Below are 25,168 nucleotides of genomic sequence, written 5' to 3' on the forward strand. Positions count from 1 at the left end.
AGCTCTTGGATTAAAAATATTTAACTAAAACTGCTAAAACCTACAAAACGTGTTCGTTTTTCACACCATAGAGAAAGAGTTAAGTCGTGTTTCTCCACCGTTCTCTTCTGTCTTTTTAAGCATGAAATGCTTATAGCTCCTAATGTCGGCGCGTCGCAGATGGCCTTGGCACTAGAACGAAGGAGAACACGAAGACGAACCAGAACTAACACTGGCGAAACTTTCCACCACCATCTGGCGCCTACCCGGCACGCCGCCACCGGAGCGGCGCATGCGTCAACAAAATCTCTTCGTAGTCCCGGAGTGGGCGAAGCAAGCTCGCGGAGCGAGGTAGCTTAAGTTCCGTCTCGCAGCCCGAGAAGCGCATGCGTAGTCCCGGTGGCACTTGAGAGCTAAAGTACCGTGAACTAGAAAGTACTAGTTCACTGTAGCTAAAGTCCCTTGATAACATTGAGAGCGAGGTGACAACGGCACGTGTGTTGCCAGCATTACGTAAAGCCACGGCCGGTCTCGAGGTTGGTTTGTTTTTTTTTTTTGGGGGGGGGGGAGGGGGAGGAAATGGCGCAGCATCTGTCTCATATATCGGCGGACACCTGAACCGCGCCGCAATGGAAGGGATAAAGGAGGGAGTGAAAGAAGAAAGGTGCCGTAGTGGAGGGCTCCGGAATAATTTCGACCACCTGGGGATCTTTAACGTGCACTGAAATCGCACAATACACGGGCGCAGCCGCCGCGGTCGGGTTCGAACCCGGGAACTCCGGATCAGTAGCCGCGCGCTAACCACTGAGCCACGCGGCGGGTCCCGGTCTCGAGGGGAGAGCGCGCTTTGTGCGTGTTACACAAGACGCCTTCGCTACGTCGACCTCCAACTAGAACAAATTAGAGCTGGTTACTAGCCGTGATGGTAGATGGCGCCGCGGAACCGGGGGCGCGAGAAAAGCGCGCACTCTCCGCTTTTCACGTGCCCCCGGTCCCGTGGCGCCATCTATCATAACGGCCAGTAACCAGCTCTACTTTGTTCTACTTGGCGGTCGACGGAGCGGAGGTGCCTTGTGTAACACGCACCACACTGGCATCACCTCCTCCAATTCGGCACGTGACGAGCGCTGGTCGCGCTTTTCGCCATCCATAAAAAGCGCCCAAGCCGAGCGCGCTGTCCCTCGCAGAGAAAAAGGTAAGGAAAGAAAGGCGGCTGGTGCGCGACGCTCCTCATTACTCAAGTGCGGCGGCTACCAATATCTAAGAGCCATCTTAGAATGCACTGTGACTTTCCAGCACTGCATTTAATGCTTACAATCTGCTCTCGACGACCAGGGTTTTTTTTTTTTTTTAAGTTGGCATCCTCGGGTACTTGAGTGGGGCCGACTGGGCATACCCCACTCTCTACAATAAACAAATTTTGATGAACCTGAATCCAAACTTAAGCGTAGAAGATCACACGCGGGTTCAATTCAGGAAGTATATGTTATAAAAATGGCATCTCGGCACCATACAAACATCTGCGGACTCTTTCGGGTTGTAAGTATTGCTTCGCTCCGTGTAGTTGAGGAGAACAGTTTAGTAGCTGTGTCTACTGATGGGCTTTAGCGATGACCCCTGTACCACCAGCTTGTAGGCAGCGCGTAACCGCAATACCATGGTCGGTGGCGCCATCTCGGCGAAGTCATTAGCAGCTTTAGCAAGGAACCGACACCTGCTGGTTGGTAGTGCTCTGTCTATTCACAAGAGCAGCGCATGCACCATCGAGACTCCACACAATTGGGATCAGTTGTTAACAAAAAGCTTTATACAAAATATAAATTTTACACAGACGACACAAAATAATGAAACAACAAAAATTAAAAACCAGTGCACTCTTGTGCACAGGTAATGCAGAACTCAAGAATAAAACTTCGGCAACGCACTTGCACCTTGTGCGTGTTTCATTTTCAATTTCAGCAGTCAAGGCAAATGACGAGACACCAGCCATTGCCGATCGTGATAGGTAAAAACAAACCACTCGTTTTGGTAGTAAAGTGCAAAGATTTGAAGGGTTCAGGCCTCAAGTGGAAGCAATTGCTCTCAGCCACAGTTTCCTTGCACTTAAGTTCACTTAACTTCGCTTTTCTTGTGTAGTTTATAGATCACGATAACAGTACAGGCATACAAAGATGGCTGTTCAAGCATACAAGTTTTTTAACAACTGGTGACGCGCTTCATGTAAATCACAAGGCATTTAAGTGCAGCCAATGAGGAACATAAGTTTTAAGTTTCACCTTTGCGATGCGCGTGGACGGTGGAAAGATTTTTAGAAATCCTGCAGAAAGTTTTAATTACACCAGAACTACTCAGCTGCACTGAAATATAACGGCGCCAAAATACAATGCAAAACACAGATCAAATCAGAAAAGTGTCCCTTGTCGTCCTGTACCTCTGAAGAAAGTCTCAAAGCGCAGGTAGCCACCACAAGTGGTGCATGAAATATCCACAAGTGGTGCATGAAATATGAATGCACGTGAAATCATCTGCATCTGACTGCATCTGCGTCAAAGAAACGAGTGGTTACAGGGGCATAAAAATCTCTATAAGCAAGTCCGCGGCAGGGGGAAATGGAGGAAATTTCCCCACGGCTTTTTCAGCGGGAGTACGCCTAGAGGGTTTTTTCGTGAAGAAAAACATGAGGTAATATAAGTGTCTACGTAAAGCCCAAAGAAGGAGTTAGTGAAGGGCACATAAAATGACTTAGCATAAATGCAGCGCATATAAAATAAGCACACTGCAATGTTAAGTGAGAGCGTTCGTTTTTGCGTTAGTAATATCAAGTGCTGCTGAGAGAAGCTCCCGGTATGATCCCAGAAAAAAAAAGATAAACTCTGTTTGGAAAAAAATATTTAGGATGAAAATATTGCAAGTATTGATCGGGCTGTTTAAAATCAATTCTGAGACACAAAAAAGCCCGAGTAGCGCAGTTGTTTACTCTAGAATGTAGGCATTTTTGCAACGCTGCCTAAGTCTAGAACATCTCGTGACTTCACCAGATAAAAAACATTGCAGTAATGATCCAACATGGTGAACAGGTGCACATAAACAAAGCATGAACTCTTGAGCAGCACTCGATGTCGCTTCACAGAACTGCACCATGACAGAATTCCCAGCAAAAAGCCGCATGCACGGCAATTAGGAACAGACCCAAGCATAACGGAGCTATCCACTTTGGCACATCTCTATGATCACCACACATCGTTGTTCTCACCCCTAAATTAGGTCTCCAGAGCCGAGCACTATCGAAACAGGCCCAGTAACAAAGTTTGGCTTGGTTTTGCAGAAATACTTGCACCGTTCTTTAGAGAGCTTTCGGAACGGCGTAATCAAAACATCACAAGATCAATTATCTTTGGCATAAAGAAACTCGCAGGCTTTTCTTTTTGGCACATGTCGTAAGGAACAGCATGTATACTATTCTCAGGTAATACTAAACTTCTGCTCGAGAAATAACACAGCAATATATGAGCAAGAGAGCTCTCTCATTGGATTTTACGAGTTCAAACCGCATAACACTATAAAGCACAGACTAGCAAATAAAAAAGCTGGGACAGAAACAAAAATCAACTGCAGGAACGGAAAGCACACTCAGACCTTTGTATTACAACAGCAGAGCTCGGGACCTGAGAGCAAAACAAGCATAAGCCAAATAGAAAGACTGTACCCTGGAGAAACGTTCCAAGTAAAGATTCCGTATAGCTCGATGATGCGGAACATAGTCTATTTGGACTATATGGACAACTCAATGAAAAAGTCGAAATTAATGCGAACCCTGAATAACATCTCAAATGCCATATGGGAAGCATACAGGTTTCTGTATATTTCCCATAACATAGGGACTCCAGATTTCCCAAGATTTCATACGCACTGATCATATGGAACATTTCAGTAAGGAAGTTTCATGAAAAGCACCAGTGAGAAGTATTAACCTAAACAGATGCGTCGAAGCTTAGTCAGGGCAAGAATTCCTTGCATCGGTGTTAATAATAATAATTAATAATTAGTTTTTGGGGAAAGGAAATGGCGCAGTATCTGTCTCACTTCTCGAGGGGCACCTGAACTGGGCTGTAAGGGAAGGATAAAGGAGGTAGTGAAAGAAGAAAGGGAGGTGTTCCCTGAAGGTTTCCAGTGTTTGTATCTTACTTTTAAACTGACCTTTAACCTTACACTGGGTTGACAGAAGCACTACAAAGGAAACAAAATGAAAGATGCGGATGGGGCAAGAAATGAATATCAACTATAATACAGAGTGACTAGGTACACTCATCAATTAGGCTACAATCTGTACGCCCAATAGAAATTTGATTAGGGGGGAGACAAACAGAAATTTGCGACCTGCGCGGAAACAAACCTAACGACAAAGAAACTGAAATGAATGACAGCAATGCAGAGATGGAACTTTGATGTCTGTCAAAAATGCTCTTCGAATCTATCTCCAAGTCTTTTATGCTTTTTCCATTAACTTTTCGCAAAGCTCTGACGTGCTTGCAGCAGCCCATACCGCCTTACCAGCCGACTCCAAACTTCTTGCGCCCCTGTTTATCTTTTCTTTTTAACGGTTGGTTCTAATACCTCTTTCCATCTATTTTATGGTGACTTCAACATACAAGTAATCACAGAGGCCCTTTAATCGGCTCACTGTTAGGTCACATAAATTTGGAGCCGGCTGTTAAGTACGTCAGTGCGCTTCTTGCGCCAGGGTAAAACACAAGCGGGTAAAGTCACGTATGACAGCTATGTGTTTGGCATATCAGAGACGTACTAGTGGAGATGTATACCGGTTTAACGGATGCCGGCTGCGCAAGCGCAGCGGCCCCGGCTGACCGCACTCATGTTGCTATGCATGTGAAGGAGGCGTCCAGTAAACCGGTATATGTCTCCAGTATGCTAAAAACATAATAACAAAATGAACAGCACAGAGCAATAAGATTCATGTTTTCTTCCTCGACTAGGCTAGCATTGGATTATAACTGCCAATTACTTTCCAGACTTAGTTGACGTTCATATTGCACAAAGAACTGCGTGGGATGAAGCGATAATAATATGGCAGGACGATGGGACAGAGCGAGAGCAGCCAAGCAAACTTTGTCTACGAATCGCTGGTGAAATCTCGACAGCGCCGTCATAAGATCCAACTGCCAATGAAGACTATGGCTTGCAATATTTCAGGTGTGAAAAACAGAAAATCAAGACTGTTGTAAGAATACGGCGAAGTTATCTTGAGAGTAAAGCTCGCGAAGACTGCCTGCGACTTGAAAAGTGTTCTTAAGAGGAAAACGAACACCCACTTTGCACTTCTCGAATTTCAAGGGAAGTGCGGGAGTGAGTAATTACGACATGGAAGAAATACTTAAGTCATGAATGGAGTCAAGAAATGAACTAGTGGCGTTTCGGAACACAGTAGTGTGTCTTAGGTCAACCGCTTGTTTCCACGGCACCTTTGCCCAAGCGGCAATCGATAACTGAGAGAAAACTACCCAAAACATTAGCCTTATTTGTTGTATGCACCGAGGGGCCTGCACGAGCGCGACGCTTGCCTGAACGAGGGTGCAAGAGTACTACAGTCACATCTTCACGTGGCACGTACAAAAAACAAAAATAAAACAATAACTAAAGCATAAGTCACATAAAAAACAATACTGAAGAAACGTAGCTTGCCGCAACGTCAGTTTGCACTGCAGCGTTTCTCTGTTTTTTGCGTATTATGTACAGGGTGGCCGCAGTCATCGACAGTACATGACTAACCACCAGGTCTTCTTTGGTACGCACTAGCCATATGAGATTTGCGAGAAACACAAACAGAGAGATTATACAATGGCATTTACAAAAATGCGAGTGGCGATGTGTGCCCAGGCAGAGGTTTCTGTGATTCCAGGTGATCTATACTGAATAACAAAAGTTTGCAAAACCATGGTCTGGCATTGCTCTTTTCCGTTGAAATTGCGTGCAAAAAAACAAAGCATCAAATTTGACAAGTTGCTCTTCAGTATATTCGGTTCCAAAGAACCATGCAGCCGGAGGTCAAATTCAGTAAAAGGTACTTTGTAAAGATTATTCCCAAACATAACTTTCCAAATGCCAATATGTTTAAGTGCCAAAGAGAGAAAGTACTCGAGGATGATTGGACTTTTGCGAACAATCACTTAGAAGTGTTTGACAGAAGCCTCCACGCCATGGAACAAATGACGCAACACGGAAGCGCGAACGTGAGAAAACAAGAAGGGAGTGGAAAGCCTTCTGTTCTCGTAAATTGGCAGAATCTTTGTGTGTGCATGTATTATATATATAATATATATGTTTATATAATATTTATATATCTTCAAATATGGCATGTGAAGAACGCGCTTTGAGATTGCATTGCGTACGCGGGGCTGCACGTCTGTGCTGTCGCATTAAATTCACCTCACCTTTATACACATTCACGAGAGTATGTGACAAACACGACGCAGTGTTGCTGCACACTACGCCTGTGAAACGAGTAGCTGAAAAAAAAATGAAAAAGCAGAACACGAGAAAAAAAACAGTAAGGCAAAACGGAATCTTCTATGTACACGAGCTGATTGCATACCACTAAATGCTAGTTTTTCTCTCCTCCGTACCACCTGCTGTAGCGCTTCAACGGAAACGGAATATAAAGTAAGCTCTTTGTGACTCCATGTGCTTATCGGCAAGACACAATACGGAGGCTGGCGAAGCATGGACAAAAATAATATTCTCTGGGTTCTTTGGCTTCAGAAAAATTGCACGTCAATCCCGATGACGAAAACGACTAGTCGTGCCATGATGACTATGGTGTGTCAAGCAGATTTTTTGCGGTGCGATCCTTTTGGTTTGCTCTAGCTACAGATATGCATGAGACAAGGGCATGACATGCGAGAGGCTCAGCAAGCCATGAAAATGTCACACAATGCAATGAAACAAGTGAAAAAAAAATTGTGAAGGCGACAGATTTCCCAAGGTTGTAAACTCCCTAATATACAAAGATCGTAAGAATTCGAGTTGTGTAAGTAGTTTGCAAAATCAAGCAAATGCAAAGAAAGAGTACAGTTTCATTGTTTGCCATAGATAGCTCTATGGAAGAAATGTTTAGCGTAAACACTTTGAGGAAGCTTAAGTTATCCTTAGCCACAGGCTTCAAAGTTTGCACCGCCCTTGTTGAAATGCAAATTCCCAGTGTGATCTGCGAGCAGTATGAGCTGCAGAATTTTTTCCTTTTTTCCAGTTAGAAAATATAAAAAACCAGGTACAATTTCGCAGCTTCTACCCAAGCATCGCAAATTTGAACACATGATGCAGATTAACAAGCTGGCATGAGAATAAGAAGAAAAAAGAAAATGATCAACTGAGTACTTTCAAATTATAAAAACAATCTCCCTCAAACATAGCTCCGAAGGCGCTACAGAGGCCGTCGAAGTTGAGAATATGCCAGGAACAGAGCAATGGCGAGCAGCTGACTCGCATAGGACGCCTCACAAGCCTACAGTCGCAGCATGAACAATTACTCTGTCGATGCGATGTCAAGACTGCTACAGCGCGGTAAACAGTGAACACTCACGCACACACACCAACGCATGATGCTCACACAAATGTCCCGCGCGCATTAAGGAACGCCCAAGAACAGCATGTGTACAACACTTTAGCACAGCATAAAAACAACTTTTACATTAGATGTCTCAGCGAAGATAAAGAGAGCAATATGAACACTGAGAAATAAAATGAAAAAAAAACACATACACAGTCTTAACAACGTCCGTTTTGGCAAAACATGCCATCAGGCAATGTGGTGTCCACTCTCAATGTACACTTTCTTTTGATCCCGTGAAGCTGCTGCGGCAAGTCGTGGGTGCCACCCACGAATGGAGAAGCCTTTGCTTGTTCGTGGAAAGATGTTGGAAAAGGACTCACTGCCCTGTGCACCTCATTCACAAAAAGCACGCGCGCACGTGTCCTTGAAGTCCCTCTCCCAGCACCAGCAGTCTCAGAAGCCACACTGCTGATAGAGGAGGAGGAGGAAGAGGAGAGCACACTGGAGTCTATTTGCACGTTGACATGTCGTACCGGAATCGATCCGTTGCACCACAGCCACAGGACGAATTGCGTCGTCTGGTGCCTCCGGCGAAGTACATTATTTCCACTCAAACTGTTCGTAGGCAACCACAGTTGAGTCTCAAAAGCACACCCACGCATGTTCCTGCGGAGCTGTGCGCTCTCCCCGCAGCTTGGCACCGCTACTCAGGCCCGATACACCCACGACGGCGGCGTTGTGGAAAAACGGTCATGGGCGCACATCGTAGAACGAAGCTGACGCGAAACCTTGAACACACGAAGAACACTGTTGACGGAGTAGAGCAGCCGCTTTTTTTGTTTCTCGAGTCCTGCTCAGCCCAACCCATCCGCTCCTTGGAATGCGTTAACTAGTGCACTGATCTTTGCACGCGGCATCTGATCCACACCCTCTTGCTTGTGCAGACTGCAGGCCAACACCGCAATTCATGTTGACGTAGTACATGAATCTTATGGGCAGGCAGGCGACGCAGTTGTTGCATTCCAAGAGAGGCTGCAGCAACGCGTTCACCATTTATCAAATTTTTTTATCTTGCTCTTGTGGAGGAGGGAGTGAGTGCCGTGGCAAAGCGCCCTTACTTGCCATTCTCTCGGTAGGGTTTGCAGTAGCTGAAGCGGTGGTTCATGTGCTGGCTGAAGGAGCCCGAGTGAGAAAAGCGCTTGAGGCACTTCTTACACTGAAATGGCTTTTCGCCGCTGTGCAGCCGCTTGTGCTCCGTCAGGTGGTGCTTGTGTTTGAAGGCCTTCTCGCAGACGTCGCACTTGTGTGGTCGCTGGCCTGCACAGTCAAGGGGAAGGTGTTTGTATGTGTAAACAGCACAAAACTGTCGCTATCCAGAATTTGGGCATAAAAATAGACAGCCTTAAAAAACGGGAATAAAATTAAAGAAGTCAGAGGAAATAAACATCGAGACAGAGCAGTATGTGACACTGCTAAGCACTTTGAAATAAGAGGTGCAGTTTCAGTTGATAGCCATGTTGTTGAGTTAAACGGTCCCTGAAAAGGGTGTTTAAGACTGGCTATAATACGCTCGCATTATGTAGAGCATAGGCCACTGAAGTCATGCATGGCTGCGGCTGGAAGCTCTGCCCCGTGGAGATCTCACATGCATGTCGGCAGCTGGCGGGGGAGTGCTGACATTTCAGTGTGCAAGAGTCACGAGAGAGAGAAAGGAACGAAAGAGCGTAAATTTAAATTTTAACTACCGATAACTCAGCTTCCGAAAAATGCATTTAAAAAATTCTTTCTGGAAGATATTTGTCAAGCAGTGTCCTTTAACATCCTAGGCATACCGCAACTTTATTGAGAGCCCCTTTCAGAGCCCCTTTAAGTTCAAATATATATCACGAAGCACACAAGGTGACCACACTGTGCATGTGCCTCAGCACATGGGAATCATGAATGGCAGTTTACCAATATCCCTTGAGAGAAAAGTGCATAACACCTGCATCTTACCAGTACTCACCTACGGCGCAGAAGCATGGAGGCTAATGAAAAAAGGCTCAACTTAAATTGAAGACAGCACAGTAAGCTATGGAAAGAATAGGTGTAACATTTAAGAGACAGGAAAAAGGAAGAGTGGGTCAGGGAACAAACGTATGAGACATGCTAGCCGAAATCAAGAAAAAGATATGGGCTTGGGCAGGGCATGTAAAGCAAGGGCAAGATAACCAATGGTCGTTAAAGGTAACAAACTGGGTACCAAGAAAAGAAACGCATAGCAGGGTGTGGCAGAATTTAGGTAGGCAAATGAGAGTAAGAAGTTTGTGGGGATAAGGTGGTTGCAGCTGGCACAGGATAGAGTTAATTGGAGATATGAGAGAAGCCCTTCTCCTGCAGTGGGTGTAGTCAGGCTGGTGATGATGATGATAGTGATGATTATACTGATGAGGTCGAAAGGTATAAAATCAGTAATGTGCTACGGAAATGTCAGGCTCCACAAAGACAGGCAATTGCTCACCTGAGTGCTCGTACTTGTGCCTGGCAAGTGAGCTCTGTTTGCTGAACATCTTGTCACACTGGTCACACGAGAACATGCCCTCCTCTGACGTACTGTCACCCTTAGTCGACAGCTTCCGCTTTTTGGAGCTATGCTGGCGTGGGTCTTCGTCATTTGACGGACTGTCCTCGTCTGCCAGGCTCTCCACATCACCCTGTGCACGAAGGAAACATGTAGCAGTCATGTAGCAGTTTTGGCTGGGAATTCAAGGCCTAGACAGCAGAGGAACACCAACATCGATAAGCACTGAGAAGCAGCAACAGCACTGAGAGGCATCCGGAGAGGAATTTAAGTTTCCTCACTAAAGCCAACAGCGTGTCACATAAGCTTTGTGCTGAGCAGCCGCCAAGCGGCTATTGTGGCAGGGCGGCATATTATTAATATTTCTGCATTCAGCAAAGAATATTTTAGTCAGCAAAAACAAAAATGATACTTTCAGGTGCTTTTCAGATGGCACACACCAGCACACTAAACTTAACTCAAATATCCGCCCACTGGCAATTTCCTCCCTTTCTATCACCTTAGTCAGCTCTCATGTTGCATATTAGTCCTGAACAGTGTCTTTGAAATAAAACTGATATGAAACCAGACAGTTGTGCCACATGCTAGTCAAGCTCAACTGAAGTCAACAGCCGAACTGTAAAACAGTTATATAGCCTGAAAAAAGTTATTCTTTTAATTATCGATGAAAGCATTATGTCTATATGGACAACAAATTTTGTGTAACAATTTTCTAGGTTAAATGTAAATTATACAAAAAGAATGCTTAGCTGTATAAGTTTCTAAACGTGATTACTTCATGTCTGAGTGAACCAGTGAACAGGGCATTCAAAAGTCAGTCAAAATATTCGTGTTCATGAATCTGCAGATCTATAGAATGCCAGAAAGCTGCAGGAGCACATATAGACAAAAAAACATATCAGCTGAGAAAAATAAACTCACAGGGAAACCTAATACCATCATTTGTTGTCAATGGGATGGTGTTAGCAGCTACCGGAATAGACATCACTTCCCTATAGTCAAGTGGGAATGCTCTGGTCTGGTGACGACACTTTTCCCCAACGAATGGGCAAATTTTAAGAACGATGACGTCTTTTGTTCCCAAGAGCCTTCTAACGCTGTCACATTAATAGGTTTGATATGCTCACCTGTCTGAAGCTTCTCTTGCGGTAATTTCTGGGACTTCCAGGATCCCCGCTGCCGTGGTCATCACCATCAGGGTAATAGGGCGACGGCAATATTTTGCCATCTCTGAGGCCAGGGGCCCCGTGCGAGGGAGGGCTGTTGGTGGCGTCCCGGCTGTCGGAAGACGTCGAGGAACGCATAAAGTCAGCGCTCGTGGGCGGAGAAAGCGCTGCGTGAGGAGACGCCAGCAAGAACCCCACAACAGAATTAGGCTCCTGGGGAGCCGAAGGGTAGCCGTGATGGTGTCTGTCCAATAAGGAGATTTCGTGGAATCGGTCCACTTGTGCCTCGAAATTCAAGTCCTTGAGCGCCGACAGGGCGAGAAGCTTGTTCGCGGAGGAGGGCATTAAATGGCCCGTCGAGCGAAGCATGGCAGCCCTGAACCCCTCCGACGCGCTGTAGGGCACCAGCGGACCAGGAAACGTTGAGGGTGAGGACCTTCGCCGGTGCGGGACGTCACCATTGAGGAACACGGCGTCGCTTTCCCGAGGCGTCGACGTCCGAGGAGACTTTTGACTTAGATTCAGCACCTCTCCATCGTTTTCCGACTCCACTGGATCGCCGCTGCCCCCGTTGCTCCAGTGCGCTGCGAAGCCAGAACCTCCGACGGTCTTCACCGAAAGGTCCAGCGGCTGTTCGGATTCAGCCGGGGCAGGATCCGAGGGCGTCCCGTCATGCATAGACGCAGCACCGTTGAGCGGGACGTCAAGTGAGGAGTACGGCACGTGAAGAAGAGAGCGGATGCTGACGGCGGGCTTGCCCGGAGCCGTACCAAATGGTGGCGACGACAGCTGGCGAGACGGAGCGCGCGAGCGGGCCGCCGCGCTCTGGAACCAGGCTCGCACGGCCCTCGTGCTCGAATCTATCTCGTGCGCGAGGCTGGTAAGCTCTTTGCGAGTGGGCACCGGATGGATGGAGAAGGCAGCCTCGAGCAGCATTTCGCCTTTGGCCGATATGGTGTCCGGCCGGGATCGCTTACCGCCCTCGCCATCGTCGCCGCTGTCGTCGTCATCGTAGGTCGTATCGCTCCAACCAGACGACTCGCGCCCCGACTCCCTGCTGGGCGGAAGAGGAGGAGCACCCTTGGGATCGGAGTAGAGGTTGCGGTTCACGTCTCGGCTTGCGCTGCACGAGTACTGCTCGTGCTGGTACAGGGCCAGCATGTTGTCGAACGTGGCCGCCTTGCAATGGCTGCACGCGTAGTCGCGCTTAGAAGAGTCTTCGCCGCGGCTGCCTGGATGCGACAGAGGAGCGGTGGCGAGGAGCCCCGGGAGCAGGCCGTTCTTACTGGGCGGAGGCGGTGACCCGTTGCTGCGCTTGGCAACAGAGGCGTCCACCATCTCGAGGAACCTCTTGACCGCGTCGGCGGGCGACCCTTTGATGTCGCCGTTGCTAACGGGCGCCGAGACCTTCTCTTTGGCGGCGCTGCTGGCCTGCAGGATTTGGGCTACCTCGCTGAATGACGGCGGCATGGGGAGATGGTACTGGGGCGGAAGCGCCGATCCAGGGAACTGGCCGGCCAGCAGATGGTGCAGCGTCAGTGAAGTGTATGGAGGCAGGAAAGGTGACGGCACGCCCGGTTGTCCGGAGGACGAAGGGGAGAGCGGGGTGTATTCCGGGAACGAGTAGCGCTCCTGAAGGTAGCCCGCCAGCGGAGACACGGACACCTCGCCGCCGGCGCCGAACTTTGGAATGATGGGGCGGAAGGTATTGTTTTGCCCGCCGCAGCTGGCACCGTTAGCAGCGCGGCTCCGCGCTGCCTTGGTGTCCATCTTGCGGACCTGTGGCGTGAAAAAAGAAGGGTTCTTCACGTCTATGCACTGTTACAACGGCTGTCATCAAAATGAAGTTTAATTGTATTCAACTTCAGATACGCACAGACACAGAGTTTAGAAATTACCTGAAGTCGCAACCAAAAAGCGCCAGAACCGGCAAAAGTGAAATGAAGTCCACATTTATTGAACCTGGCTAGAAAATACACAACAGAAACAGCAAATGATCGTGTTTTTCACATTATAGTACATGACAGCCGTAGGCAGCATCAATAACGTTCAAAAGAAAGCAATCCATGCTGTAACTAATTCTCCAGAGCTGCCATACCAAACCCCCCTTTAATGACATCAATTTAATCCCAAAATCTGAGCTTCATAAAAACACGCTTCAGCGCTATAAGTTTCTTTAAAACAGTTCCCCATCTCGCAAAAAGAAGAAAAGAGCGTTGCACTCGCATGTTGAAAGAGTGGGAAGTTCCACGCACTCGAACTACGGAAAGCCAGTGCTGTTTCCTTTCTCCCAGTCATTTAAATAGTGTTGTATAAGCCGACTTTTTCTGCGCATTTATACTTTTCCTTTTTTTTTAATTTACTTTCCCTGCCCGCATGTGCGCAGTGTGTGCTATATATCGTTTCTTGCTATGTCAGCCTATGCCAAGTACATGGGGCAGTGGACCTCGTCAAGCCATTTGTGTGGCTTTTTGTCAACAGCCCTCAGTATCAATGTATCTAATGCTGAAAGAAAATCTGATTTGTATATCCATCAAGTATACAGCTCGTACTCTCCTTCTGCTACCGATATACGCAAGAACAGCAAGGCTCGCGACGTCGTGATAAATATCAATTCAACTGAGCTCACACTTAGTGACAAACTACGCAAAAAAAGTTCGCGCAGAAATAAAGGTAGGCAGGCCAGCGCGAAATATGTGACAGCAAGTATGAACATAAATTATTCACGTTTCCTCGCTGTCGTGAATCCTAACCGTCGGTTCTGAAAGGACGTTCAAGGCCCTGCGCCACCACTGGTACTGAAACGGTCCTCTTTGATGCTCCTACGGACTCGAGACGCTGTGCTCAACACCGCGCAACCGAACAGCCGACCTACCCGTGCCGGCGGTCCTTCCAAACGCAGCCTCTGCAGCCCACGGATACATATTGAGCAGGTAGCACGGCCAACCACGCGCGCACATTATTCCAGAAAATGCTGCGGCAGTGACTGCCCCCGTCCGTGAGCAAAGCGCTTTGAGCTCAGCCGCGCAAAACAGCTTCGTCCAAGCGAGCCCAGACTCAAACGGGAAGCAACGCATAGGAGCGCAGAGAGAGTAATGCAAGTGGAAGAAGAAAGTGCTTTGGAGGAGGTCAGGAACAGCGGGAAGCCTGCAAAGTCGAAGCCCGTCCTTGAAAGGAGGGGCGTCGAAGGCAAGGCGGCAAACGCGCACGTGGTCGAGACGGACACCCTCCTTCCCCACAGCCCTCCACGGAGGACACGGCGGGGAACCTGGCTGCGGCGCCGCGCCACCTATCCATGGGGAGGCACCGACCCCCCTCCCCCCCCCCCCCCCCCCCCCCCCCCGCCTCCGGGAGCCGACAAAGATGCTAGATTTAAAAAAAACGAAAATAGAAAGAAAAAGAGGAACGCTCGGTGGCAGCCCCCTGGCAACAACAAAGGACGACAGCAACTTCAGGACAGAAGGAAAAACCGACAGGCCGGCGGGCTGCGACAAGAAATTCGCATGCTCTTGTCTTTGCTTTTTTTCTATGTAATTGCTTTTTTTTTTTGCTTAAGGAGGAGAAATGCTGGATTTTCCGGCTGGTGATAAAAAAAACATGGAACCCACTGTACTCTCTGCGCTGAGCATCACGTGGACAAGTGCGCTTCAGAGATCAAAAAAAAAAAATAGCTGAGAAGCCCGCGAAGCTCACTAATCGGCGTTCACAGAGCCGTCGCTTTAACTAGCTTAGTAGCGAGCTATACTGCCCTCGCTGCGAAGAAGAGTGTGTGTGTCACTTCTATAAAGATTTAAAAAGACTTCCAACAGCACTTCGCGTATGATAGATGGGCAGAAGAAACGCTAAAGGGAAGCTCAGCAGCAACAGCTATTTTATGATGACTAACATAAACGTCTGTATGATAACGGCGAAAGAAGGGTACATAATGGAAAACGAATTAGATAACAGAAGTGAGCTGATAGCGCGCGTACAGTAAAACGCGGCGTTGGCGAGTATAGAGGTGCGTGCACGCAGCGTGCACCGTTATCTCAAGAGGCACAAAATCGCTGCTAGCAATGGGACGGGAAACTCGGTACAGCCCCGACCGTCCCGAACGCGGCATTCGTGCTTAGGCCACAGCTCTATATTCTGACCCTCCCAGCTTTCCCATTGCCCCTGACAACACCCTCCTGCAGAGAAGGAAACGGGAGACGCCATTCTTGAAGAGGGGGGCGGTGGGGGTATGCTTCGTTCCGACCAGCGATGCCAACACGGCCAAACTCGAGAAGGTGCCTTCGAGCGGCGTGCCGCCTGCTGTGCATTTCCTGGGGTAGAAGCACCTGCCGTCATGCGGCCGACCTTTGACTGCCCCTCTCACCCTTTTCTTTTCCCTCTTGCCGTGGGCAACCCGCGAGAACTCGCTGCCGCAGAGAAGCTCGGGTCAGTTCGCCCTAACCTAACCAGAAATAAACTAAACACTTGCTGTCACCAAGCGCGGTCGGCCCCGATGCTGAACGAGAGAGTCATGGAACTACAGAAGCATGGAACGAAACAAGGCGACGTAAACGGATGCAACCCCTCCAGACTCGCTTTGAAACTTGCGAATTATGGGGTTGCGGCACTCGTGCATGGTGGCGGTAGTGGTGACGTTAAATGGATAGACGAGGTTTTTTTCTCGCGATATAACGGAAGGGCAGGTACGCGAGGGCGTGGGTTAATTTCGCTGAACTGGATCGGCATAGCCCAGGAAGAAAATAAGGAACCGTTTTATCTCTGCCACCATAAACTTCAGCTGATAGGTCTAGTACTTTATAAATGCATGGAACTAATCCTCAATGCGCGAGCGCTTCCACGGAGAAATACCATGCTTTCACTGCGCTTTAGCTGCTGGTAAAACTGTTCTCACGCCCACCTGAAACGGCGTCTTTATGCTCACTTGCGTTAGGCACTGAAGCCTAGAGGCTAGCAAAATCGAAAAATGCGTGGTCTTTAAAATGCCATGAACTAAATAATTATAGTCAGCGAACACTCAAGTATGCCTACAATATGGAAAAAAATTCATAGCCAACTTTCTTTTAAAGCTGGGAATTCAATAGGCTGAAAAGTACATCGAATAAACATTAAGCAGTACGACAGCTACACTGAAAAGACACGATAAAGAAAACGTGCAGTGGGAAAAACAGTAAAAGCAAACCGCCCAGCCTACAGCTGTACGGCTTTACCACGCATCTAAGCAAACAGGCGCGCGCAGAAAGCCACCTGATCACACTAGACCAGCTTTCCACATAACACTGCGGGTCTCATATCAATGACCACAGGCGCTCCTGCTGTTTTTCAAGCCCCATACGCGCCAGGTGTCTCTACAATCTGCCGTTCGCTCACTTTGCAAAGAGCGCCGAGTGTTGCCTTTAGGAAGATCTAAAGATAGCTGCAAAACATGATAACTGCGTCGCGTCCCCCAACAGAGCGCTTTCCTCTACCCTTGCGGCCCGTATGGCACTAACCACATGCATCGCACTAACCACCTGCATCGCATTGCCACAGCGACGGTACAATCGCGGTAACAGCCGTTTCCGTGGTTGTTAAGACCCGGGTACACGCATATAACCCTGCAATCGGTGGCCAGGTGGACACGTTTTCGTGCTACACGAGCTACAAGGATGGCTACGTCGCTTGCACCACACAGAAAACGTGCATCTTGGACTCCACGTAAAAGCCAGGCTGCCTGCCCAGACACATCTGGGAGCGCTTAGCAGAGCCTTTCGGCGGAACGCCGGTGGCGACCTCGCGCGGAGAGGCCTGCCGGTGGGTCCCTTTGAGCAGCGGGTGGCCTTTAGCAGCCCATCACGACGACGACCGGGGAGAGGGGGAGTGAAAGGGGGGGGGGGGGCGCAGCCCAGGTTTTCGAGAAGCACATCGTGGTGGTGGTCTCCGCTATTTTTGACGCATGTGTGCATACATTAGCACGCGCATGTGGGGAAGGAATAATAGAATAAAAGAGAGGAGAACGGAGCATTTATGGAGACTGTGTGACGTTATGTGTCGCTGGTATTAGGGTGACGTTTCAACGCGCGGACATTCTTGCGCGTGACCTCGTTTTAAATTAAAAACTTCCTTCGGGGGCGGCTGGCGCCGATTTGGGGTTCGTATATAGTGACCACGGCAAGAAAATGAGAAGGAACGACGGCGGAAAATAAAGCGATGTTCTCAAGTTGTTCACGCATACGCACTCGACAAATGCAATTTTTAGCGCACGATGTGATCGCTGTAAGGCCGGTGCGATTAGCATCATCCGCTCATCAATAGGCAACACACGAGTCGAAACGTGCACGCGGTGTGCGCAGAAACCTATAGCGTTTGCGGCATGCATCGTCGATGCCTGCCGCCACTTAGTCTAAACCACGCGACATGCACGTAATTCGTGGAGTGAGTATACTTCTGTTGCATGCATCAACAGTTGAATGCAAAACAGATATATGTATACGAGAGAGTTCATCTCACCTTGAGGTTGACGATGAGGCACTTCTTGCTCGTCATGTGCGATGAGTACGAGCCCGAGTGCGAGAACCTCTTGAAGCAGTGCTGACACTCGAACGGCTTCTCGCCGCTGTGGATGCGGATGTGCTCCTTCAGGTGGTGCTTGAACTTGAACGCCTTGCCGCACGACGGTTCGGGACACTTGAACTTGCGCAGCGCCGCGTTCTCGTCCACGCTCGGCTGCGGCAGCGCCGGAGGCCGGGGCTGCTGCTGCTGCTGCTGCTGCTGCTACGCGGGAAAACATAGCGACGCCAGCTCAGCAACGCGAGCCTCGCGCATCGTTAGAGAGTTTTAGCGTACAGTTGCCGCATAACACTACCGCTAATGCTAGCAAGATACTGCGCGCAAGCGAAGATAGAGAAACATTTTAACTAGCCTGCTACTGCACTGGCACTACTGTTTCGAGCTTGTAAGAAAGTGCGCAATCTAACGGCAAAGGTGTAAACTAACGCTAGGCTAAAACTCGCTAATAATAAGGCGCACGTCATGCAGCTTCGGGGTGCGCGTGCGAGCTGAACGCAGTGTACGTGTGGCAGCTAGAGGCGGGGCGTGTTACAGTGTTACAGCTCAAAGTCGCATTTACGCGGCATACAGTCAACACAACTTCACCACAAAGCGACATTAACGAAAACGCTTCACTACGTAGAGGATGACGACAACTTCACGCAAGCTGACAGAGATGCACTGCATAAAAAAAATGAAAAACAATGCTAACTAGCGTATAGTTATCATTCGCGATTTCAGAAGAATTACGATATGGATTTGAGGTGCATGCGCGGTGAAGTATGCTCTTGCCAGTCTTCGAGAACCAACGGCCGTATTAAGTTCGCTTTGAGGTTATCGCTTCGGTTTCTAGACATTACCTTGATTTTACACATGCACACTTTTTTTTTTTTACCAGTGCCGGCGAGGAAAAAGTGTACTCCCAATATACTTGTCACTCAAGAATCCTTTGAAGCTGCAATTCTGGCCAGTCATGGAGTGCCTCGCCAGCGAGTGGAAATTAGGACAAGATTAAAAATACGATACAGATACGGCAGACAGGTGATAACCGTGCCCGCTGACTCGATATCACCTGTATCATGCATTTATCAGGCATGCCGCGCCTGGTGTAAAGATTATAGTTTACAAAATACATTTAAGTGCTTAACACCCGCACTGGGAGCGATACGGGGACCGAATTCATGCCTTGCTGAGAAGAGTTCCTCGTATATGGCACATTATGGGCATGTCGCACGCCAATATCCGCAGCGGAAATAGAAAAAAAACAATTAATTTTCGCTGCCTCTATAATACCAGAGTCTATGCCTATACGCGTGTGCAAGCGGCAAAATAACGGAGGGGTCTAGAAAATATGGAAAGCGGTTTCTCAGCGTTGTCCTTGAATAGAGAGCGACGGGGAGGAGCCTGCGAGAAAGCGAGGAGAGGAATCAACAAAAGAAAGTCTCCGCCTCTGCAGCACGCGCGGCGGCAGGCGCGAGACAAGCGCTCGGTCCATGCCCCGGAGGATATGGCATTAGAAACGGGGTGAAATCACTTCCTTCCCCTCTCTGCTCCCTCGTCCTCTTCGAAGGGCGAGCAATCAGTGCCGCCGCCTGTCTTGTGCCCAGCAGGGTCGCCAGGCAGCAGTCGCAGGAAGTCGCGACTCGCGTCGTAAACAGGTCGCTCGATAGCGGCTGCGGCAGCCACCGAGTCGCGTGCGCGCAACTGACAGCGCGCATGAAGCAGCAACCCACGGGACCTCAAGAAGCTCTCTCCAAGACGAGGAACTCTTCCTTGTTGCTCGGCCGTTTCCCGCGCCGGGTTATTTTGAGCCAGGCCCGAGCACACACTCCCGTAAGGTTCAGAACCAGCGTCACACGCGCTGCTGACCTTTGTGTGTGTGCGTAGTTTGGCGCCCGGACCGGTACTCAGCGGCTGTGGAATTGAGTTGCCGAGAACGAGGTCGCGGAGTCGATTGTCAGTTTGATCCACCGAAACGCAGCCACCGCGTTTAGATTAAAAACGTAATGCAAGAATGTCCGTGCATGCTAATATTTCACTGCACGCTGAAGAGCCCATGGCGGTCGAAATTAGTCTCACACCCTTCACTACTGCGCACCACACAATATAGGCAGAATATCGATAGGCACAAATATGTACGCGTGTGCCGAAGAAGGGGCAGGGAAAGTGGCAGAGTAAATGATTCTGCCAAGCAAAGAGAGCCGAAATAAAATAATTTTTAGTTGGAGATCGACCGGCGGCTGCAATGGCACGTGCACCTTCGATGAATAAGCTGCACCTAGATTAACTAATCCCAAAAAATAATTTGTCGGCAACGAAGCGGGAAATAATAAAACCAGTGCATCACTTGCTTGGGTGTCCAGTGGACTCTCGGCCCAAATTCTGTCCGACCAAAACACACGTGATTTCATAAAGAAAGAGCCAGAAGCACTTCAAACGGTTGTTGTGATCTCGCACTGCGAAATGCTGTTCGCGAAATCAGACACCAGCGGACTTGAAAAAAAAAAATAAACGACACCCATTGGTTGTTGGGGAAAGGAAATGGCGCAGTATTTGTCTCGCATCTCAACGGACACCTGAACCGCTCCGTAAGGGAAGGGTTAAAGGAGTGACTGAAAGAAGAAAGGAAGAAAGAGGTGCCGTAGTGGAGGGCTCCGGAATAATTTTGACCCCCTGGGGATCTTTAACGTGCACTGACATCGCATAGCACGCGGGCGTCTTTTGCGTTTCGCCTCGCAGTTACTGATTTTCACAGCAGCCCACACAGGCCGTGAGCCGCGATAACTTGCTCTCGCTGCACTGAAGGCTTGCAGTGAAGCCGCACGAAAGGACTCACAAAGTCTATTTCGAAACTTTGCGCTTATCGTCGGACTGATATTTACAGACTTTCAAGGGGGGCCCCCGACGAGGAACTATGCTGCTTCCGCAGATCTCCCAGTTCTAGGCGGAAGTTAAGGTTAGCGAAGGGAGTCCCGCATACAGTTCCGTCTATGGAGATGCACAGTGTAGAAAAATTTCCCATGTGGCGAACCTTACACGAATTCTTCGGCGAAAATCTACAGACCACGGGGTTAAGCTCCGGGCCATAGAGCGTGGGTCACTTTGCATCAGGGGCAAGATAAGCGAGTTAATAATATACCGTAATCTCACAGTGGGAAAGCCGTGGAAGGACACAAGACAAGAGCTGCTTGTATCGCCTTGCATTGGCCTTGCATCGCCAACGATCCAAATCTCAAGACGAGTGTGGATGTGTGGGGGGACTAATCTTTCTTATAGTTGGGGAGATTAGGGGGCTAAACTGAGGAAGTGAAAACTCGATTGGCATCACGGTTTTGAGGAAGGCTGCATATGGCACTGCATTCCGTCGAGAAACGCGCAATTCACTGCAGAACCCCATGCATTCCAGGGGGTTCTCCATTACTGCCTAAATATATTACCTTCTATGACCACTGCGATGCGACTGAGAGGATATATCTAATCCTCTATCTATATGGCACGGAAATGCGTCATGGTCATGGTAACGTCGTGGTAACGGACTGAGATGGCGGTCGAATCCCGTATATGGAACTTCGTGCAGCGAAAAACCGACTCAAGCAAACTCCCCTCCGCGCACCTGCTCCATGAATTACGATGTGAATTACGAAACAACCAGGCACAAATTAAATGGCGATTGCAGCCGTGGCAAGGCGGATGATCAGCGCTAGATGGTTCACATTGTGCGTTGACAAATTGTTGCATTTTCTTGGAATGTTGCTACCTGCGACACAATCGCGACACGGGAGAAGTCCTCCTTCTTAGACCTAACATTAAAATCTGTCACGCTTGACTGTGTCGCGTTTGCGTTCCTTTTTTGGCAGGGAAACAACGAGTGCTTTACGGGTGCGAGAAATATGCTATTGGCATCTTCCATAATACTGATCCGGAGTACCCGGGTTCGAACCCCACTGCGGCGGCTGCGTTTCTATGGAGGAAAAACGCTAAGGCGCCCGTGTGCTGTGCGATGTCAGTGCACGTTAAAGATCCCCAGGTGGTCGAAATTATTCCGGAGCCCTCCACTACGGCACCTCTTTCTTCCTTTCTTCTTTCACTCCCTCCTTTATCCCTTCCCTTACGGCGCGGTTCAGGTGTCCAACGAAATATGAGACAGATATACGTTAAAGATCCCCAGGTGGTCGAAATTATTCCGGAGCCCTCCACTAGGGCACCTATTCTTCGTTTCTTCTTTCACTCCCTCCTTTATCCCTTCCCTTACGGCGTGGTTCAGGTGTCCAACGATATATGACACAGATACTGCGCCATTTCCTTTCCCTAAAAACCAATTATTATTATTATTATTATTATTATTATTATTATTATTATTATTATTATTATTATTATTATTATTATTATTCATCTTCCATAACAATCCCCATCCAATCCCTTCCGCATCGTCACTGCCCCAAGAACAGGCGCAACAAAAGGGCAGGCGCCCGCACCCACCTGTGCCACGGGGCTGGTGGCGGCATGGAGCACGTCGTGCTTCTCGAGGTGCTCCTTCTTGGAGAAGCTCACGTTGCACTTGCTGCAGGTGAAGGCAGCCACGCCGACCACGGCGGGCGCTGCTGCCTGCGACGCAGGCGGCGGCGACAGCGCCGTCTCCTTATCGCCGGGCGCCGTCGAGTCCGGCTGAGCGCCGGCCGAATGGGCGCACATGAGGTGGTCCCTGAGCGCGGCGACCGCACTGCCCCCCGAGAAACTGACCGCGCAGTGGGAGCAGTGCAGGATCATGCCCTCCTCGAGCATGCCGCTGGGGGTGCCGTCGACGGCCGCGGGGCTGGCGCGCTTCGCCGCCTCCTCGTCCGCCTCGCCGCAGCTCGAGGCCAACCCTGCGTAAAGAAAGGACAGAACGTCTCGACCACCGCCGCATTCCGTGACACTTTTCCTGCAACTCATGGCACATGAGGGGAAACCAACGCTGTTATTATTTAAGCATTCTTTTTATGTCTCACCCGACCGGCTCCACACTGCCAAATTAAAGGGACATCAAATCCTGGGCGCATTTCGATGGAGGCGAAATGGGACAGACGCCACCCGCGCGCTATGCGATGTCGGTGCACTCCTAAGGACTCCGAGCGAGGGGGGGGGGGGGGGGGGGTAAATTATTCTCACGGCGCATACACACCAGCTTTGGAACGTTAAAGCACGGCAGCTCGATCGTTGAAGCCAGAATGCCAACTTACAACCAAACAAATACACAACAAGTGCAGTGTGCAACAGTGAACTATTTAAGAACATGAAAGTTGGGCTTGTGGTATTCGTTTAAGTTGTTAATAACATCAAGCGGGCATAGAACGAAAGGCTTGAAGGCGCATATGTGAAGGTGTATATATATATATATATATATATATATATATATATATATATATATATATATATATATATATATATATATATATATATATATATATATTACGAACGTAGGTTGCGTTGGCTCCGCAGAATAAAGATTTAAGAGAAGTGGGCACTTCTACAAAGACACTTTTATTTATCAACGTTTCGACCGCGGTGCGGTCTTCTTTAGCGAACCTAGAGTGTTCACCAGCGCTTACACGCAAAACATAAATGCCCACGAAAGCAGCAGATTGGACAGCCGTCGCCGTAGCTCTGTTGGTAAGAGCACCGGACGCGATATTCGGAGGTCGTGGGTTCGGATCCAACCGGCGGCACGGTTGTTTTTTCTGCTGCTTTATAAGTTTTTTCTTTCAAAAGCAATTGATTGGCACTAGAAATTAAAAAAATAGAAAACATTCCCCTATGCACTTTAGTTTCGGTGACTGTTGGCTTCCTTAATATATATATATATATATATATATATATATATATATATATATATATATATATATATATATATATATATATATATATATATATATATATATATATATATATATATACACTTGCAGCTACCGCATAACATGTACGATTCATTCGGCACGAGGTGATGAACAACGGTAAAGAAAAACAAAAAAAAGGCGAAAGTCGTTCTGAATAAAAATAGTTGCAAGCTTCAAGCTATCAGTGCCATCAAGTCTTTCGTGTTCGGCACTTTTAGTCAGCAGCTTGAGCATTTGAGAACTTCCGTGATTACCGTTTAGCGGCGCCAGTTTAACTGAGTCGAGAACCCCAGCACATAAACCGACGAACGCTTTCAGAGAAGCCCATCGGTTACACCGACAAGCCTAGATGCAGAAGTAAGCACAAAGGAAGGGGTTTTCAGTACAGGCACGGCGACGAGTGACGAACGCCAGCCGCGATGAAGGTCAGCTGAGTTCCGCACAGCGGGAAGAGCCGCGCCGCCGACGTTTCCCGCTAGTCAAGCTCACATGCCACCTCTGCGAAGGGCGCTTGTGAGTCACGAAGGTCGCGTGCATAACGTCGTCGCAGGACAAATAATGGAGGTTGCCTACAATGAACTGGCTACACCCCTAAATAAAACCAGTGTACTAATCCCCACCCCCCGGTCGAGAAACGTCGATGAAGAGAGTAGAGGACGAGTCACGCCTTCCCTTCTCAAAAACCTGCTCTTTCCCGCAAAAAGTGCACTGGAGACGACTATGTAACTGCGGCTGCTGAGCACGCGACTTGGATGCGACCATATTGCGGACGAGTCGCTTTAACGACAGTATTACTCGGTAACTAGAGTGTTCTTATATTAACCAGGCACTACTACTCTTTTTCAGGAATCAGCCAGCCTTTTTTACACAAGGCATAAATCTTCTAGCTGAAATTTTAAGTTTCATTATAAATGTATGCACATTGCTTGTACACTTTAAAGAATAACTGGCTTTGATCTGAAAGCAAAAATTTTTACCGTGAAACTTCGAACGGTAACTGCGTGCGCTAATGCCCATCCCATACCTATCCCAACTAAGCATAGCTAACTTGCAGTTCCGCCTGAAACTACCAGCGTCCTCTGCGACAGTGGTGGTGCGATGAAACTTTCAGTGAAATCGTTCTATTCAGCAATCAAACAGCGCAACGACAAGGCAACGTTCTTCACTAACAAGCGTGCGCTATTTTCACAACGACACCGTATACGCAAAAACAGGAGACCGACAGGTCACGGAGGACGGTACCTTCAGAAACGGTCGAGTCCGTGTCGACTGTCATGGCTTCTTCTTTCCCACGGCACATAGGGACGGCTAAAGCTCGACGTAAAGACACGGAAAACCAGTGCCCTCCTGCCTTCGGATCAGCGCCCGTACAGACTGGTCGGCACCGAGAGGCAACTTCGGTTCTTAACCACCGAGGTGCCTGTTGATTCACCGCGCCTATCGATGCGCCGTGCGGAAACGAGTCGGTACAGATAAGCACAAAAGCTGAGGACTCCTTGAAAAC

General features: G+C 48.6%; 1 protein-coding gene across 9 annotated transcripts in view; it reads right to left on the minus strand.

Moving 5' to 3' along the window:
• Window positions 1-1,764: 1,764 nt before the first annotated feature.
• Window positions 1,765-25,168, minus strand: part of zfh1 (Zn finger homeodomain 1) — a 653,856-nt gene continuing 630,452 nt past the window's right edge. For 4 of the 9 annotated variants that reach the window (XM_077669113.1, XM_077669119.1, XM_077669118.1 and 1 more), the window contains 5 exons: window positions 22,271-22,656; window positions 17,753-18,016; window positions 11,234-13,051; window positions 10,047-10,239; window positions 1,765-8,863 (listed from right to left, as the gene is read on the minus strand). In XM_077669113.1, coding sequence (XP_077525239.1) covers window positions 8,661-8,863; window positions 10,047-10,239; window positions 11,234-13,051; window positions 17,753-18,016; window positions 22,271-22,656 — 2,864 coding nt within the window. In that variant the 3' untranslated portion in view covers window positions 1,765-8,660. The remainder of the gene's footprint in view (window positions 8,864-10,046; window positions 10,240-11,233; window positions 13,052-17,752; window positions 18,017-22,270; window positions 22,657-25,168) is intronic. The other 5 variants (XM_077669115.1, XM_077669121.1, XM_077669117.1 and 2 more) reach the window with 4 other exon arrangements.

This window comes from Amblyomma americanum, chromosome 6, assembly GCF_052857255.1.
Source record: "Amblyomma americanum isolate KBUSLIRL-KWMA chromosome 6, ASM5285725v1, whole genome shotgun sequence".
NCBI classification, from domain to species: Eukaryota; Metazoa; Arthropoda; class Arachnida; order Ixodida; family Ixodidae; genus Amblyomma; species Amblyomma americanum.